Source organism: Triplophysa dalaica, chromosome 23 (assembly GCF_015846415.1).
Source record: "Triplophysa dalaica isolate WHDGS20190420 chromosome 23, ASM1584641v1, whole genome shotgun sequence".
In the NCBI taxonomy this organism is placed as follows: Eukaryota; Metazoa; Chordata; class Actinopteri; order Cypriniformes; family Nemacheilidae; genus Triplophysa; species Triplophysa dalaica.
Window position 1 is genome coordinate 2,981,436 of NC_079564.1, and position 20,588 is coordinate 3,002,023.

Here is a 20,588-nt window from a genome sequence, read left to right on the forward strand (position 1 = left end):
CAATCTCGGGGCCAATTTGTGTAGAGCACAGTTACACGATTTTTAAGAGTCGATCGATCAAAGTTACTACCAAATTCCAGATAATTTGCCCAACACGAGTACTGAGTTATCTTCCCTATTTTTCCAAGGCACGTGGACTATTAATTATTCATTTATAACTTCAGTGAGCTGGAGGGAAGGATCGTGGACTGTGATGATGAGCAAATCCTTGTTTCATCTACAAATGGGGAAAAGATGAAAATGGCTAGTGGCTAGTAAGCATCCGTAGTTGTTCTCTTTTTTTTCCAACATTTTTGGCTTTCATTTGTATGCGTGTGCTTTAACCACCATTAAAGTTTTATGTACTCATATTGTGGAATGTGGTTTAACCCTAACGTTGACTGAACCAGCTACACAGTTAAACGCTTCTTAACCAAACCTTGTTTTCTTTCACGTCGGCTTTCTTCTTCTGTCCCTATGGTGCTGGATAACATCACTAGCATTTATAATAATAGGCTTGTTCGACAGTGACGGCGATTCGAACGCAAAGATTTTATTGTTTTTCGAATCGCTCTCGCGATACTTACATGTCATCTGCCTGTCGGATCTTGTGTCTCCGAATCAAGTCGAACAAGCATATTATAGAGAATATAACTAGGGATTTGTAAGGTCCTACTTTGGTTTATGGGGTGTCCAACGACAAGTTTATGTACATACAAGGTGAAAAAACACGATTATTTTGTAATAATAGGCAGTTATTCTTACCTCACTTCTTGACTGACTCTCAAATAATTTGTTCCAAGATTCATCTGTCTAATCCCCTCCTTTCCGCTAGCCTAGTCTGATGTGATTGGTCAGATGATCTAGTCTGCTAGGATTGGTCTGCCGCGAATAATGCTCATGACCTACAGTGTTTGGGGGAGAAGAGTGAAGTTTTTGCGGGCAGTCCTAGCAAAACGTAGGCGGGGAATACACGTAGTGACGTAAATCCATGGTGTTTCGTAAATCGGACTAGTGACGACTCATTTGCCTGATTCAGAGTCGACTCCCTTTTTTCCAAGCCAGTAACTTTGCAGACTGATTACTCTCAAACATGGCAAAATTACACACTGCACGAAATATTATTTTCATGATCTCATGGTATGTACTCTTTAACAGGCAGGTGGAGGATTGATAAGCTAATTTCGATGGCAATTACCGCCCTCATGTGGTGAAACCATGCAGCGCACGCTTAATAATTCATTCATATCTCAATTGTGTAACAGACACACACTCTTTTAAGTTGGTTCGTGAGATGTACCATTTATAACCGCATTTATAATTTAAACAGCCCAGGGTCTCTTGGATGGATTTTATTCTTTCTGGTCTCAGCTCGTCCCTGTCTGAAATCTCATAACATGGCAGCAAAACATCTTTAGATTATTTATCGAGTACCACTTTCACCCTGTAGAAAAAAAGGACAAGAGTTATTTGATTTCCTTTCTCAGAGATTTATTTAGCACACCTATTATACAACTTTCATAATCTCAGTAATCAAACCTACACAAATAGCCCAAAAAGTGATCAAAAAAAACAAGTCTCATGCTTTGTACTGCTGTCAAAAAACTCTCTATGATACATTATTTATCTGATTGCTGAAGATATTTAGCTGGGTTAAATGATAGGGAGGTCATAAGAAACGCTTGTTTCCTTCTGTGTAGGTAAACGTGTCTCCCATGAAGGGCAGCGCTGGTGGCTGGTTGTAGTTTGCCATCGTGAAGATGAAAATGGTACCTAAGATCATGACTGGAGTGACGACAAAGAAACACAGTCGATCCACAGTCCTGGCGATCCCACTCCAATTGTCCTTTTCCTGAGGTAGAAAGGTACGGTTGATCATAAACATGAACACGTTTATGTTTACTTTAGCCATCACTAGCTCAACTGGTAGAGCATTAGGTTTGATCCAAAAATTATTACCACTATTACTACCCTTTCAAATCTCTCTTATTAGATTATATTGTCTTCTTACCTCATTATAGTCATTTTTGTCATGCATGTGTTTAACAATGTAATTAGCTCCTTCCACAGCTGGCTTCATCTCGTTGTACAGCTGTTCCGACACCTCGGAGTCATTATTGGATGTGTACGCTGGGGGGAAATCGACTTGTTTACTGTCATATTAACATTGAGATAAACTGGGTGAGATTTATAGTGTCATGCGGGACTGACTGGCTTTGGGGGTGGGCCGAGTGGCGAGGCCGTGTCTCTCCGACTGCTTCTCAAACATCAGCTCGCTGCGGGACTTGACGCTGTAGTACTCTTCTGCCTGGGCGATGTAACCCATGGAGCTGGATCGCCGTGGCAACGCTCCGTTCGGACTAGGCATGTCGTTTTCCGGACGTGACATGTGCAGAAGACGTGGAAGGCGCTCTAGAAAAAACTGAGATATGTAGCTGTGTCATCATGTGAACTTCTCATCATCTAATGTGCTCAATATATTCTCATTTTGACTGATTGGATCAAAAATTTCAATGCAAAACTATTTGCTACGTTTAGTGCCTTGGGATCATTAACTAGGGTCATGCATGCACAAAGTTCTGGGACTGACCTCTTTGGTCCATTCTGTCATCACATGGGTGCTCGGAGTCCGGAAGTGAAGGTTCAGCACGATGACGCAATTCAGAACAACCACAGTGACGAGTACCATAATAAACATCAGATATCTGCCCGAACCCAGAAACAAACATTATGTTTATTTATTACTGCACATTAACACTGTCTCGAAACAATCAAAAATTTATAATCTCCCATATTTGAATGTGTTTTTAAGATCAAAGCTTTGGGTTTCACAGTGGTGTCAGAAATACTAAAACATTCTCATGCAATATTCATGAAATCTGTGTGATAATGGCGTACTTGACTATTAAGGGAACAGCCATAGAGGTTTCAGGTAGACGCTGTGAAATCAGCAGTAGAAACACAGACAGAGCCAACAGCACAGAGATAGACAACGTCATCTTCTCACCACCTGGAAACATTTAGATTTTAGAGCATGAATCTGTTAAAGACGTTACAGCGTTTATATGCTTTACATTCCTTCCACACTGTACAGTATATGTTAATGTGTTGTTGTTTGATATAATGCTGAGTGTTACCTGTTTATGTTGGTGACTAACAAATTAGCACAAACAAAACAATATTTTTAATATCATTTTAGTTGCTAAAAGTTAAGTTAGCTGTTTGTTTATTTTTAAATCTGTTAAAATATGTATATTATTTTAAGGAATAGTTCAATAGCTTTAATTTAGTTTTTGTAATTTGTTGTGAGGCTTCACTTACTGTCTGCAGGCAGGTAGTAGACAAGCGAGGCCAAGAAGGAGATAAGCACGCACGGGATGATGATGTTTACAATGTAGAACAGAGGCTTGCGTTTGATGATGAGGTAAAAGGTGATGTCCTGATGCTTGTTGCTCTCCATTGGAATGTTCTTATACGTGTTTTTCCTGGCAGGCTTGTGAACAATCTCCCACTCACCGTTTTCTGAAGTGAGAGATGAGTAAGGGAAAGAGAGAGATAGACTATATATGACTGCAGCGGCAGAAAGAAATGAACAGCAATGATGTCTCAGATCTTACCTGTGAAACCTGCAGGATCAATAACGATCCATTCGACTCTGAAGTTCTTTTTGTCCTCTTCTTCTACTTTAAGATGTAAGGTAATCTCTTTGGCATTGTATGTTAATGAGCTGAATGAGGCAGAATGAGTGTTGTGGGGATCATAAAGCAATAAACAAACTAGGTCATTAAAATGCATAAAAAAGGCCCAACCTGAATTTAAGGGAGCAGTTCTGCCAATCAAAAGGAAAGTAGTTGACGTTTATTGAACAGGAGCTGCGGAAAATAGCCGGAGGCAACCAGTACATGTCCCCATTGGGGTATATCAGGACATTGCAGTAATAGGCAACCTGGAACTGGGCATCATTGCTATTATAAAGAACCATGAATCAAAATCAATGCTAATGTCTTCATAGAAGAATTAATAAACTGTAACACGGTTCTTTTAGCTTACTTGTTTTCCAGAACAATCTCTGGTAACCACACCATACTGGGGGGAAGGCGCAGGATATCAATGTTATCAAACTCTGATTCATTCCAGGTTAGTCTATAATCCGTCCAGCCCTTAACAAAACAAGGAAAAGATCGATAAACACATACAAACAGCATTTCATAAACATGTTTAATGTAGGCCTCCATCAAATGATTTAAATGCACACTTACATGCTCCATCCACACATTTGTAAGTAATGTTTCATCAACTTCTTTCTGCCATGAAAAAAAATAGATATACCCAGTTACAGTATACAGGTATAATAATGTACAATATATTTTAGTTTCTAAATATTATAACGTGTATATCTTATTCTTTTTAACATATTTATTTTACAGTTCTTAGTAACGACTTTTTAGATTCACTTTGTTGTGCACTCACCAAGGAAATGAGATTAGAAAGTGTCAATGCCAGGTAAACATCTACAACCTCATCTTTATTTTCCACCGGACGAAGCTCTTTGTTGTAAGCACGCTCCTTAAATAGGTAGTGGATTAGACGTTCTTCTTCATTTCTGCACCAACATTCTGCAACAAAAAAAACATGCTTAGAAGGTCAGAGCTTTTATTGTGGATTTAGAAATAACTTTAAATTCATTTTTTATTATTCAAAATGTGTATTGGTCAATCTCAGGTACACTATTTTATTTTATTTGGATGTACTAATTTCCTTACATTTTTGCCTTTTTCTTGTCAATTTTTATTTTTATTTTTACATTTGATAGTTTTTGACAGTATTTTAAAGAGAAACTGTAAAAAAATTAATCTTGTAAAAAAGCGGTAAAATTACGTTTTTTTCCCTGTAAAAGTAAATATCCCCCCTGTTTTTCTTGTAATTTTACGGTATTTAAAAACATATATTTTTTATGTTGAAAATCCGTAAAAATAACAGAAAATTTCTTTAAAAATAAGTTTTTTACAGTGTAGTAATTTACCATTTTTTTTAATAAAAATAACTTCCACAATACTTCCACAGTAACTTAATATTGACACGCCCATAGCTACAATATCAGAAAATTAACTTTTGAATTTCCAGAATTTTTTGTTGAAAATGTGTTAAGGTAACAACACAGAGTAAAAACCAGGGGACATCTGTTCTAAAATAGTGTGGATTTAAATATAAAGTAATTATATTTAAAGCACAGATGGGAAATGGAATCATACATGACTCTTGAAAGATTTCATAACTATTTTATAGTAACGTAGTGATAAAGAGACATAACAAATGCTATGTTCCAGTGTTTTGGGTAAATTTGAAGCTTTATATTTTAAATGAACTGCTGCTAAATAATAATATATATTTTAAACGGCGTATCTTGGCCTGGGGACAGAAATGTCACCTATTCTGTGACCATTGCGTGTTATTGGTTGCTCTTTATGTTAGTTGGTTTGAAATGATTAAACAAGTTAACAAAAGCTGTTTAATACACAGTATCGGTAAAGCAAACATTTATGCATTCAGATAAACGGCCATACGAACAATCGGGTTTGAGTTCATATTCAAATATCAGATTTCAAAGTAATGAACATCATCCTACCTTGAAAAACGAAGTAAAGCGACACTATTAAGAGATAAGGAATGCTTCTCATCTTGTCCGTTGTGTGCCTTTTACTGTTTTTGTCGCACTCGTACAGTATGAACACGTCTGTCTTCTCCTGACTGACACACGACAGGTGCTGAATCAACTCAGAGAACCAAAAAACAGGCACATGATCTACATATATATCTATATAAAAAACATCTGTAGGGGTGATAAAAGCTATAACAGCTCAGAATGACATATGTTCAGAAACTAAACGTCTTCTTTTTTACAATTCTTTGCATTTTCACTCAACCCAAACGACCCCTACACAGAGATGGCTCTTGCTGTGCTGCAAGGTTTGTCCAAACAGAAGGTCTAAAAATGGATCAACAACATTCCAGGCAGTGACCCTGTGTGCCACCTGTTACTGAAGCAGAATGTTCTTAACATTCCGCTCTAAAGCAAAAGTTAGGTTTAGTGGAAGATATCAGATTGTAGTCGTGTATACGTGATTGTAATCGAGACTATTAAGGGCAAGGTTCTGCATTTCGTTAGTGTCAGTACACTCTGCGCGTAGTTTTGGGACATCCTTGAAGGTGGCCGGCAGATGGAGCCAAAGATTAATTCAAGAGGAAATCTAGATTACACAAGAATGCATTAGGAGGTTACTGTCTTTTATAGACATGTACACATAAAATGTCTTTGATCAATGGTATTGAGGATTGAGTGAGCTGCCAGGCATCGATATCTACAGTTAAGTAGTGTAGGAGTGTATAAAATGAATATTGGTGTTTTGTAATATTGCTTCATTGAAGAAAAACATTGTTAATGTTATCATCATCACTGCTATTATTTAAAAAGGAATTCAAATATATTTACGTCAAAATTGATTCAAAGATTTTTATAGTTGTTTATTTTTATTTGCACTAACATATTGGTGCATCCAGAAAGAAAAGATGGTAGGCTATTGTTTTGGTTGTTTTTCACTCGCACATTATTTATTTATTTACCCATGCACCCTCCCCTTCAAACCCGGATGAATGACTTCACTTTTCGTCTGGGTTTCCTTTATGGTCTCAGGATCTCCCTGCGTTTCTCACACGAGTTCATCGGGCGCGCGGTCGGGCGCACTCCACACTTCTCACGGTTAGAACTTCATCAGCAAACAGTGTTATTTAAAGGGTCAGCTGAACTTCATCAAGATCAATTGTGTACCAAATACCAACCATTCAAACGTCATTTTTACAGTTTCCCACGACATTCCCTGAGAAGTTGCGGAGCCATGTCCGAAGTGCTGCCATACAACGAGGGAAACATGAACGGCTACGGCGCGGACAGTGATGTCGGTCAGATATCCTTCAGCTGTCGACTGCAAGACACCAACTCGTTCTTCGGAACCTCGCAGTCCAAAAGGCCACCGAAACTCGGACAAATTGGCAGGGCGAAACACGGTGGGTACAACCTTCAAATGGCATCCACATCAAACTTTGGGCAGCAGCAACGACGCGTTGCACGCGCACAGACATGCACGTCAGAATTCACAGAATCACATTGTCTATTTTTCACAGTTTAAATAAACATCCGTGTTTCTCTTTACAGTGGTCATTGAAGATGACCGAATAGACGAAGTTCTCGAAGGGATGACAGACAAGTCATCTCCAGGCGTGTAAACTTGAACGATTGCCTCTTTTAATCACCGATTTGAAGCACTTGTCGACTGTGCATGTGAACAGTAAACGAGAAGTGAAGGAGATGGTACTGTGTGCGAGTGTAGGATGAAGAGCGATGGCGATGCGTTTTGGACCATGGGTTGACACAGCGAGGTGCTATGAAGAAGCTGGCCATTCTCCAACTTGAACACATACCAAACCGCCGCCGAGAAGAAAGCTTTCCGAGATGTCTGGTCATTTTGCCTCTTGTCGTGGGTCCGAGACCGATTTCATCACGACTTCACGAAGTCCGGTTTCATCCGTCACGCTTCTGCTGCGCGTGCAGGGGAGCTGTCCAGTTCAGCACCTGAAGCGCAACTTTGACTGACTCTTGCTCATTTTAAACCGTATTTCCAGAGAAATAAGCTATATTCATATCTTGCATGGAAACGGGCCGATGTATGTAATCGAGAGAAGATTTATTCATGGTATTATCTTCTTTATGACCCATTACATTAGTACAGACTGATTAATGCCCGTATACATATTAGATTGGAAACTTCAGCCAGCACGATGCGACGAACACATGGGGAGATGAGAAGGCGTTTAACTTCTGTTGGATTCATTGCGTCTTTTTTCTATGACTGTTTTTGTCCGGTCGTGTATAGATTCTCTTTGCATGAACTCGTCTCTTGTGCCATTGCGGGTGATTCCACCTCTGGGCAAAACCCTGGCAGGCACGATTCTTTATACCGAAATCAATATTTGTATTTTTTATATCTGAATATTTGTTACTCAGAACGATGATTAATAGTCTATCAACACAGGGTATGTGAAGATACGCGGGCATAAAACACTTTCGAGAGAAGGACAGTCTGAATGTTATTTCGGGGAGGGGTTCACAAATAAGCATGAACACGCTTTTCTTTGCAATAAGCGATCACACCTTGGTTGATAATTAAGATACTAAATACTTTGTGTTAGGAAAAACAAAGTAACACCACTGAAGTTCTCAAGTGTTTATTTATTTGTTTTTGTATTCTGTTAGAAGTATGGTTTATTGTGCATGAAGTCTTAATGATTTTCAACATTATGAACTATTTATGAAGCAAAATGTACACAAATGTCTCAACATTCTATGACTGATGTGATTGAATAAATTAATTCAAAGGATTCGTCCATTATGAAGTTTGTTCCATTTCTGCATTTTAAGATGGTGCACATCACCTAAAAAATAAGGATGGTTCAAAATAAGGACAAAAATGGAAGGAAATAAAGGAAATAAAGCAATAAACACCACAAGAGAAATAGAACCATATAGGTTATAAATCGTGATACGACCACGTTATACGGTGCAAATAATTTGGTGAATGGGAGGCTGAGTGTCTCAATGCCAAAATTAGACATGAAATAAATTGAATTAGATCTTATTAACTGTTGACAGAATTAAGTGTTGCCTACTCATCCAAGCTGCCAGCATGAGAACTCATCAGCAAACATGAAAACTGTGACACTTGAGCTATAAACTTCAAACTGAATTACAACACAGGGGACCAACGTGCATCTTTTTCTTATTTATTTCATGACCTTACACCTTTTAATGCATGTAAAGATGGCAGCTTACGTATTTTATTGAAGAATGATAACTGACATTAGTCATTAATACCAAATACTAGGATTTCTGTCTTCCCTTTGTTTACTTTCTAGTGCGCGGAGAGGGATGAGCTTGACACTTTGACATTTAAAAAAGATGAAGTGGACCTGTTTTTCATGGTTAATCTCATTTTACTCAGCTGAGTGACAGATCAGTCATCACATAACTGGCAGGTTATTAAACCAAATATCATCTCAAGGGACACACAAACACTCTACAATACAGTGGCGTGAAGTCTTTCCTGTTTTCCCATTATTTCTTAACCCGAAACACCCGTGAGACAGTCTGACACGTTCACACACCCCTCTGAGATAAACATTGCTCTGAACAGCTATAGCAGATGAATCATTATTGACAGTGTGACACGTATTGTTCACAGAAGAGGTGCTAGTTTGATAAATTCACAATTTTGAGGGGAATAAAATGACAATAGGGGCCTCAACAAGAGTCTCAAAAATCTCAACTGCAAAGAGTATCTCACTTGGAATATCACATGGATTCGGTTCCCAGGGGAGTGAGAAACTGATACAATTATTTATTATTTTTCCAAAGGTATGAGTTATTTATAAACAGACTAGTGTAGATCTTTACTGAAAAAATGTTTATAGACAGAATATCAGAGCACTTGTTCCAAGTTGAATACATGTTCTGTACACACCTTGACATACCCCCAAAACACTATCGTAAATAAAACATATTTCATTCAATATTATCAAATAGGTCATTATAAAGATACACTGTATAAGAAAAACAAACTCACCAAGTACTTTTTATTGAGACGAATGAGCTTGTTTGTCTTTAACAAGATTTGGCAGCTCAGGGATCAATCACCGGCTTACTCTGTCTGTAAAACACAATTGTGGATTTTAAACAAACAGGATTCCAAATGGAAAGTTCAACAAACACCATATACAGTACATTCCTGGTAAGGTGAAACACACCAGAAATAGTATGACGTGCAAAACCACAAATTTTAACACGTTATAACTTAAATGCACATACATACTTGTGAATCAATGCAACAAGGTGTTTCGTAAAAAACACACAGATATTTTTTTAATATGTTTATTTTAATTATAGAGAACTATTTTTTAATTATGTTTCCCCATAATAATCAGGGCTTCCAAGGTGTGTCGGGGGTCATAACGATAGCGAACTAAAAAGAGAAAAGCAACGAAGAGTCTAATCAACCCCAAAGTTCTTTTTTCTCATCAGGCTCTAAAACAGACAGAAATTACATTTCAGCAGAGAATTAAAAATGAATGATTTCTGGTTTATTAATGGAGGCCTCTGAAGAGTTTGCACTCTGCTGATGTGCCTTTGCGGCACGGTGCAGCGTTTGATGTTTCTCTGCAACAAATACAGAGGAGAGATGCTAAGGCAACAACAGGAGATGCCATCAGGCCTCTGATCTCGCAGGCAGGACACCCGGTGCTCTGTGAGTGCATCATCCCTTTATGAGTGAATTTCATATACGGACCCAAAATTGTCACAGAAGTGATAGATTTTTATCAAGAATTTGTTTATAAACCATTATTGGTCACCATCGCGTTTGTCTATGGGGTTTGCAAATACTTAATAAGTCAAAAGTATTGAAAATGATGTAATAGTTATAATAGAATTTCTGAGAAAAGGCAGCGATACATACTTTTAAGCTTTGTTAGAAACCTGATTACGAGAACAGCACTTCACTCCTATTCCTCCATAGACTTTGACAAGAGTGACTCCATCACAGAATCTCCATCATCATTGTTACAATGTTACGTCAGGATAAGATTTGACAGGTCTCCATGCTCCATGGCTCACGTTCCTTGGCAGCCAGGCAAATATACGTAGAACATTACGTTTTATAATTGTATAAAATTCATTTAAAATATTTTCACTCAACTTACTATTTCACACAGATATGGTACATCTCAAATAAATAAAAAAAAGTCTTATGAGGCTAAATATATTTTCCATAAAACATACAATTTTTTCATCAGCATTGACCACATCAATAACCTTATATTTCCTCATTTTTTTCAAGGTGTAGCAAAGTACACACAACGATTTAGGGCCTAATCCCTTCATTTTCTGCGAGTGCTTGAGATATTTAATGCTCTAAACAAAAATTAGGTCAGTCTGGAAGATGCTATATGGTAAAGAGAGACACTTGTCTCACGACTCAAATCATCCATGGATTATTTATAGCAACTCTGCTTGGTGTTTTAAATATGCCATAGCTCAGGTGTATTGTTTATTTGTCCGCCCTGTAAATCTAAAAATAATTTGCTTGATGGGATTTTCAGCTCTCTTGGTGCTAAACAGTAACTGCTGACTTAAAACTCACAGCAACAAGCTTATATTTAGTTAAGTCTGCAGAGCTGTGGAGCATCAGATTGTTATCCACTTAATTTATTGACAAGGAAAATGTGATGCTCTTAATATGACGAAATATATGTATACAGTGGGGCAAAAATTATTTAGAAGTTTTGTTAGGAACACAAAAGAAGATACTTTGAGAAATGTCTCAGTGGTTTTGTTTCCCTGCAATGGAAGTCAATGTGTTTGATCACAACGTTCTTTAATTAAAATGTCTCATATTGTGTTCTGCAGGAGAAAGAAATGTTTGGAATGACATAAGGATGAGTAAATAATGAAAGATTTTCATTTTTGAGTAAACACCCATTGCATGTGTGACAGTGACCCATTATTCAACTCTTCATTAGCTCACTGTGGGACTGTGAGCATCTCAGATGCTAGCACCTGGAAAGTGTCCATGCAAAATTGGGCCACTGTGTCTCTTGACCAAGAGTCTGTATGTGTGGGTTCATCTGAGGGATTTTCATTGATATATACATAATACAGTCCATTTATGATAGTGCATGTTTTTTTTTGTATAATGTTTAATACTCATTGTACAGGTGTAACCTTAATTCATATTATGCCCTGGTTTCACAGACAAGGTTGAAGGCTAGTCCCAGACTAAAAGGAATTTTGAGCTGTCTTAACTTAAAAAAAACTTGCCCTGACATATCTTAAAATATGTCAGTGCCATTGCTTCGTCTCAAAATGCACAAATGGAAATGTTTTTTCTGAGTCATTTTAATAAAAACAACTTAAATAGCCTAAATTAACTAGGCAGACCTGACTAAACCTTGTCTATGAAACCGGGCCTAATTGTATTTATTGCCGTGTTATATGCTAAACATATCACATCAAAGATGAACTTATCGCATTTAATGCTGGAGCTCAGTTCTTCTTTGGCATGAGTCAGAAAATGTTACTTGCACTATCATCTGGTTCATAAAAAAACCCCATCGAAATAGCAACCTTTGCTGGAATCAATGGCAAAATGTTTTAAAGTAAGAGACTTTCTACTAGGGAGAATCATTCATCAGAGCACAATGTTTAGCCTATCAAAGTTTTAAAATGACAGAGAAGAGAACAGAGAAATGTTGAGAGAAATGACAGAGAAATGTTTGTTTGCTTTAGATGTAATATGATGTGTATACAGTATTTTAGGTAAAAAAACGCTGTATTTTCCACATACTATGAATATTTGTATCTTCTCTTTGCTCCGCCACTCTGAACCGTGCTGATATTTTACAAAGCTCAAAGGTGCGCTATGATTGGCCAGTTCACTAGTGCGTAGTGATTGGTCGAATACTGCACGGAAATGTAACGCCTCTTACTATATTAGGAACATCAGGTTCCTAAGCAATTGTACTGACAGGTACGCCCACTTTACTTACGATTACATTTGGGCGTTCTTAGTCAAATCGTGTTACGAACTGACGTGGATTTGCCGGGGTGTGGTTACACGACGCGTTTCAGGCAGGTCCAAGCATTCTCTTCTAGATAAAATACATCTTTTCTTCCGACACTTAAATTTTTGCAATTTAAGTGTCGGAAAAGAGCACACCTCTTTCACTCCTTTCTGGTTTAATGTTTCATTTTGGCTTTTGCATTGCTATTCTGCTCACACTTATAAATATTTGGAAGTACTGTACCAGAAGTTACACCACAAGCAACATAATCTGACTATTTGTCAGAGTTAAGGATACATTTGATAGCTAGAAGAATCTAAAATATTTTTTCTCAATTATTCATAATAATTCCTTTAATATTTCAAAATCAATAATAATCCTTCAAAAATATCCCAGAAATGTGTAATATCAAACGCGATGACCAGGTCTAAGGTACATTCAGCTAGTTTAAGAAATCTTTAAGTCAAACAATAAGTAGACTCTAGTAATATATACTCTATTTTTTTCCTGTTGGGTATAAGAAGCCTTTTAGCAAACAACTGAAATATTGTGGGAAGGAGAATCAAATAATCAATGAAAGCCACAGAGACGCCTTTTTCATCAGCTTCTTGCTATGTACGTGCTTGTTATGTAAGTTTCATGTTCTCTACTGATAAGATATGAAATGACAGGCTGCAACTTATAAAGACAAGGAATGAAGCTGAGAGCTTTAGTTTCACAGTCATATCTGAGAAATACATTGTGTTTTTATTTAAAAGCCCCAAATTTGTAAATGCATGCACGGAAAGTATGTATTTTCCTTGCGCCTGGTGTACATTTTTGCAAAAAAAGTATATTTATTTTTCATTTTTGTCCAATAATATTTGGTTATATAAGAGGCTTTCAAGCATTTTTCCACTTCGACATTTCGAAGCAGTGATTTTTACTTATTTACTCACCTTGGTGTTCTGTTGTGCCTGTTCAAGCCCTTATGGTGAAGTTTCTTCTATGGAACACAGAAGTAGATTTCGGTCTTTTTTCCCCATACAATAACAGTTCAACAGTGACCACAGACCAAGTTCTGAAAAGAACAAACAATCCATATAGACGCTTTCATCAGACATGCGCCTTGCCCAGGGTTAACTTCTGGTCTGTGTTTGGTCATAATATAACAATTTATTTGATATTTATATTAATATTTTATTGTACATTAATTGTATTAAATTAAAACTACTCTTTTATAGATTCTTTGCGGAGGACTACCAGAAGTCTTCAATGTTTGTTGATGTTGTTGCAGGTGAAACCGTAAATAAAACTCCCCCCCAAATTAAATTGTGCAAATTAAATTGCAAGATTATGCAAATCTGCTGTGGCACCTTGCATGTTGGATGAATTTTTGATGAGGTGACAGACACTGTTCAGAATTAAAACTACACAAAAGCTCAAACCGAGATGGAAGTTGAAATTCTAATGCATCCACACAAAATCTGTGTCGGAATACTTTTCGTACACAGTAAATGTGAAGTACACAAAATGACACTTAAAACAACACATTGCCATGCGAAACTATTCTGCTTAGTCTTCTTTCGTCTATTATATATTGTCCAAATGTGTCATCGGGTCTAACTGCACAATATGTATCAATCAGGTGGATTTAACGGAAAAGACACTCCATCTTGTATTCAGGAGAGTGCTTATTGTTGGGAGGTATCAGAAAAGTAGGGCATGCTGTCTTTCTCATGTCACCCCCGCTGGTTCAGGGATGTGATCTACTCCGAGCGTGAGGGAGATCCGTGTGAGTGACGGCGCATGGCTTCCTGATAAGTCGTTATATCCATCTTTCCTCTTTTATTTCACAGGGTTTTTGCAGAACACATGATCGTTTCAGATAAAATCCCAGATTTGTCACACTTTGATTCTCCAGTCTCACCTGCATGTGTATGTAGAACACAACTGGCAAGTCCTAGTTGGGGAGGGCACTTACTTAAGCACATTACGTTTGGGCCATATGTCCTGCATTTTGCTACTCAAAGTTTTTCCTGGTGATAACTCAAGGCATAAAAGCAGATTACAGACTCTGTATGTGTGTGGGTTCATACGAATGTGCACAGAGCTCTCAGGAGGCCGACAGCTTGCTGAAGGCTCACTTGCTCCAATCAATGTGGAAGCCTGGGATCTTCAGACTGCTGAGAGATGTGCTCGCCTGGATCAATGAGCAAGAGCTGGGAGACTGTTACAGACTGACTCTTATTAAAACAAAGCACGAATGCAGAAGCTGAAGAGAGAAGTTGAAACAAACCAAGCCTGGGTGTGTTGGGTAACTGCCAAGAGAAGAAAAATAGGAAAATCAGGATCTAGAAAGTCCAATTATACAGTCATGTCAAAGGGTCTGAGACCACATCGGAATTTAAAATCGCCTGGAAACAAAGTTTAAGGACATTTTAAAAAGCACAACAACGAGACATCAGGGCCTGAAACGATGAAGAAATATTCACCTTTTTTTTTTAAGTTCACTTACTCAAAAAGCGAATTTGGGAAACTGATCAAGTTAGACTTTCTTCCATGAAAGCGTCAAATATTTATTTTAAATACTGGAATAACATGCACAAAAATGAACTGTTATTGCTCGAGTCAAAGTAGTCAATAAGGTAAAAGAGTGACAAATAAATACTTAGAAACTTGTGGTAATTTTTTAGATTGATGATTGTACAATTTTCAACGTTTTTCATGATTTTATTCAAATGATCTTTATCAAATGAGGAAAACGCAAAGTCTTTTAAACTCATGTTAGATAAGATATCGATGCATAAGTCTTAACCAATCTCCTCAAACGTTTGCAGAAATTCAAGGGTACTTAGATCAGCGTTAAATGTTTGCTCCGGGGATGCATTAACCTTCCTCCTCCTTTGAATTATCCAGGTCCTTCAGCTACTGGCATTGGGCCATATGCTGATTTGATCCAAGATGTCATTATAGGAGGTTTGGTTCACGTCCTATCCGATGATGGCTGTCCGAGCAGTCCCACTATTAGAGAAAGAAAGAGAGTGTGTGAACACAATCAATAGAGTAATAAATCAATGTGTCGCTCTGCTGAGCGAGGCAAAATCTGCCATTCAAATGACTGAATAGGGAATATAGTCAGAATCCATCTATCATGAGGTTATGATCAATATTACTGCAAAGTGTGTGCGAGGTGATGATCAACCACATGTCAAGTGACAACTATATCAATGTGGCCGTCAAACCTCATCGATCAGAACAAATAAAGTGTACATAAGTGCAATACCCATTCAGTCAGTTTTACACAATTTACACTTTAACTACATTTCCAATTATTTTGTGGCAGCTCAATAACGCTAAAATGCATAGATTACCACCAATTCCACTCTCAATGTGAACCCTTCCTTCAACACTTTGTTGCACTAAACCTAAAAAAGTCAATAAAAAGTCTAATTCATCTTTTTTTGCAAACACTTCGCTTTACAGATTTCCTGTGTTTATGTGAAAATCTATTATCTATGTTAAAACCAAACAATAACAAACTGGCTCAAAAAGAATAAAAGAATGCATCGCATAAGATGGTCATTCAATGGACTTTGAGCGTTCTGTAGGCGTGCCGCCTAGCATCTAGTTTATCAGAAACATGCCATCCAGGGCATAAGAATAAAATTGTGATTTATATAAATCAAACAGAGACACGTCAGCTTGCATTGATATTACTCATACTTTACATACCATTTATATCAAGCACTCTCACTAAAAACGGAGCTGACCTAGAGCTAATGCAGTTGAAAGATCATTTTTTGCACAGAAGCACCTGCTGAAGTTTCTGTCTGCGAACGGTTTCCTGCTTTGTGTGACCTACATTTATATAATAAAGTGGGAATAAAAAAGCAAGGTGGATTAGAGATGTTCCACTTTTTTCTCTATTTATACAACTAGGCGGGGGGTTATTGACACGTCGTAACGTTCCCTGTCTGTGATGTAGCTAAAAATATCTGCAGATTATGATTTGAGCGGCTCTTTTTGACAAAAGGAAGGGAACAAAACATTCCATTTTCTACCGCTTATCCGAACTACCTCGGGTCACGGGGAGCCTGTGCCTATCTCAGGAGTCATCGGGCATCAAGGCAGGATACACCCTGGATGGAGTGCCAACCCATCGCAGGGCACACACACTCACTCATTCACTCACGCACTCACACCCTACGGACAATTTTTTCCAGAGATCCCAATCAACCTACCATGCATGTCTTTGGACCAGGGGAGGAAACCGGAGTACCCGGGGGAAACCCCCGAGGCACGGGGAGAACATGCAAACTCCACACACACAAGTCGGAATCGAACCCCCAACCCTGGAGGTGTGAGGCGAACGTGCTAACCACTAAGCCACCGTGCCCCCCGGAACAAAACATCAGTCGGAATTTAGTATTAAAACTGTGAATTTTGTGTCATTTACTATCCCCGGGAACAGTAGGTGTTATTTTTACATGCCAAACATCACTTTCTGAATATCACTTTCGTTTTGCCATTGCCTAATTATAACCAATATCTAAAATAATCCTTACCAAGAAATTAAAAGGAAAAACAATTTGTCTATAAAAACAATGCCTCTATTTTTCGAATAAGCAATGTTCAAATGTGATAAGTTTTCCTAGTTATGAAATAGAGGTGCAACAAAGTATGATATTTATACAGCTTCTGACAAAATAAAAACATTGAAGGACATTTAGTGCATTTATAAATCCGTCAAACGCAGATTACAGTACAAATAAGACACAATATTAAAACTCAACATTTTCACATTTGTAGCCGCTATGAAATATGTGTGACAACATGCTGTTTCTAATATCAAGTAATATGTGGACAGTGCTTGTGTGTGTGTGTGTGTGTGTGTGTGTGGGCGAGAGCAGTATGTTATGGATGGTTGCTTCTCTTGTTAAAGGCGTCCATGTGGGCATTTCTTGGGTCACATCAGAAGCCCGGCTGAAGGTTTGGATGACTGACCCAATTAAAACTCGCCAGTGTTGACAGTGGTTGAAGTCACTTATGCGTGAGATAATCCCGATGCTCATTAACAGTACCTTGCGCTTCTGTTTGTGTGCGTGTGTACAGTAGGTGCGTGTGCATAAAGTGGCGGCACGTGCAGGAGATTCACGTGGTGAGGCTGCGCTTACTAAAGCAGAGAATCTGGGCTCTGCTGTTGCTTAGTTACTAAATTAAACCCAGAACCCCCTAAACAGGAACTTCTCAAACTGTTTTGTTTTCTTTTTCATCCCTGCAAAACTTAATAAAAATTAACAAATCTGCAAAAAAATTGAGTTTAATTGAACAGTGAGATGGCAGTTGTGTACTGTGGAGGAACAGTACTGTATATGAAATGTGATGCACAGTGACAGGTATGTCAGATGTGGATATCTTTAGCTTGACCTAAAAAGATGGGATAGAGAATTATCAGAGTGAAAGGGATTATAAGAGAACCGAGGGTGAAAACGGCTGGTATTACTGAGGATCTCTTATGATCAGAAGTGACATTTGCAATCATTGATTTTCCACATCCAGGATACTTATTTTTATTTTATTTTTTGGGGGTGATTTTTGCCTTTATTTACTGAACAGTAACAATGAGAGGAGAGGAAACAAAGTGGATGGGATCCGGAAAGGACCACGAGCTGGGAATCAAACTCTGGTGGCCCAGAGCGCAACAGCGCCATATGTCTGAGCACTAACCGACATATCCCAGATACTTTCTAAGGTTGTTTCAGGCATTCTAGAAAATCACTTTAGTTTCCTTTTTATGAAGAGCCTGCAAAGTGCAAAATCATTTTCTAATAATATATCAAATTTTCCAGTACACGTATCTAAACGTCCTTATAATATTATATATCTTCTTGAAAAGCATAAAAAACTTTCTAGATTTTAGAGAACCTATCTTCTAAGAATAAAGTTTACTGTTGTCTGTTGTCCCTTATCTAAAAATGTCACAAGGTTTAACCACAAAACTGGACAATCTGACAAATAGGCAGATAAGAAAAATGATTTGGATATTCTTTTAAAAATGGTACATTTTGCTTCAACTTTTTGTATCTGAAAGGGAAAGCTCACCCGAAAAATTATATTTAAATATTTAAACATAATTTATTCATCCTCGTGGTCAGAATTAGCATTTAACTCCCTCTTCTGTGTAGCACAAAAAAATATATATATTTTAAGAAATGTTCAAAGAAATGTCTGTGTGCATGTAATGAATGTAAAAGGAGTACATTCGGTTCTCAGCATTCTTCAAAATATCTAATTTTGTGTTCTACAGAATAAAGTCATTCAGATTTGGAATGACATTAGTGTAAGTAAATGATGATCAAATTTTCTTTTGGGGAGAACTACCAAAGATTTTGACTTTTCTACCCGGGGAAAAAGACAATCTAAAAAAATAATGATCACAATACTGAAGAAAAGTTTTGGTATGGATACATTCCCTTTGCATTTCGTGTAAATTGTGTATTTCAGATCAGTAGTATGAACTTATCAAAACTTTTAAACAGTAGTGTAGATATCCTATTAACCATAACTATGATATACCCACATAAACCTCATCAAAGGTGCAGGAAAAAAGTATTCAACAAACGACTTGATTTGTGCATTTTACTTATCCAAACTGAATATGTCCAGTGATTAAAGCTAAAGATAAAAAAGTTACACAAAACACATCTCTGCCTCCTCTCTCTCCTCCCTTTCGCTGGCCCACACGGTCCACACCCACATTCATCAGTTACCCATGTGGAAAAAGGCCCTCAGCTCCAGAGATTAACTGAAAAACAAAACAAACAAAAAAGCTGTTTTCCCCTCCATCGAGAGATTCTCTGCACCACGGAAGAAAGTGTCTGCACTATCATTTCTGCCAATTACCTCCAGCCCCCTCAGGCATCTCCAGTTTCCACGGTAACTCGCTGCACCCATTCTGGCTGGGATGCGCATCACTATGGCAACCGGAATCGAAGCCTGGTATCCCTGTGTCCGTAGCTTGTCTTCGGGGTGACAGGACGGACCGCTCTCATTACGGAAGGGCTCACGCTGAGAATAGGAGAACCTTTGATCACATGACCCAATTAATGGCAGATATCCAGTATGTGTCACAACACCAGACAGACTAGTTTCAACTAGCTCATTCCTGCTGTGCACAGATAACTTTTAACACACAGACCACCGAGCTCTCATTGTACTACTCCTGTGCAGGTTCAAACCACATTCTTATTAGTTTTCCGAGTCAAACAAGGATGAGAATGATGATGCAGCAATTCACATTAATAAACGGCCTCTTGAATCTTAAATGATTTACAGTTATTATAATTTGTGACGCAGGCTATGACTATTTACAAAGAAAGCGGCACAGGTCAGTTCAAATATTGAAATTCCATGGTCGATGCAGAGCCTTGAAATAAAAAACAACTTTTGAAAAGAAAGCCAAGTATATTCATTGAGGCTGACATGAATCACTACTTTCTTTATCCATGCTGCAAAATCACACCATATGAAAAATGATAAAAGCTTTTTACCTACAACAGAAGAGTCAACTTTCAAACTTAAAGTGACAGTTCATCCAAAAATGAAAAACCTGTATGACCTTCTTTCTTCTGCAGAACACAAAAGAAGATATTTTGAAGAATGGTGTTAACTGGCACCCATTCACTTGCATTGGTTTTGTGTCCATACAATTGAAGTGAATGGGTGCCGACGCTGTTCAACATTCTTCAAAATAACTCATTTTGTGTTCTGCGGAAGACAGATCCTCAAACGGGTTTGAAATGACAAGAGGGTGAGAAAATGATGACAGAATTTTATTTTGGGTGAACTATCCCTTTAAGGTTGCAATCTTTTACTTTTTATTTAGTCTTCAACACTCCGTACTTTAATTCGCAACGGTAAACTTATAAAGTGTATAATTTGAGCTGTCAGGTACTATATGG

The 20,588-nt window shown here is 37.8% G+C and overlaps 2 protein-coding genes across 2 annotated transcripts; one reads left to right on the plus strand and one right to left on the minus strand.

Annotated features, from left to right (window-relative positions):
• Positions 1-1,465: 1,465 nt before the first annotated feature.
• On the minus strand, positions 1,466-6,060 carry chrnd (cholinergic receptor, nicotinic, delta (muscle)). The gene is made up of 12 exons (XM_056738408.1): positions 5,606-6,060; positions 4,450-4,595; positions 4,239-4,283; positions 4,030-4,139; positions 3,789-3,944; positions 3,597-3,706; positions 3,301-3,501; positions 2,878-2,989; positions 2,570-2,684; positions 2,191-2,401; positions 1,991-2,109; positions 1,466-1,831 (listed from the first exon to the last, which is right to left on the minus strand). The coding sequence occupies exons 1-12, from the start codon at positions 5,655-5,657 to the stop codon at positions 1,649-1,651; spliced, it is 1,560 nt and encodes a 519-aa protein (XP_056594386.1). The 5' UTR covers positions 5,658-6,060; the 3' UTR covers positions 1,466-1,648.
• A 601-nt stretch (positions 6,061-6,661) lies between these two features.
• camk2n2 (calcium/calmodulin-dependent protein kinase II inhibitor 2) lies at positions 6,662-8,412 on the plus strand. The gene is made up of 3 exons (XM_056738621.1): positions 6,662-6,736; positions 6,839-7,041; positions 7,190-8,412. Exons 2-3 carry the CDS (start codon positions 6,873-6,875, stop codon positions 7,258-7,260), a joined length of 240 nt encoding a protein of 79 aa, XP_056594599.1. The 5' UTR covers positions 6,662-6,736; positions 6,839-6,872; the 3' UTR covers positions 7,261-8,412.
• Positions 8,413-20,588: the final 12,176 nt, after the last annotated feature.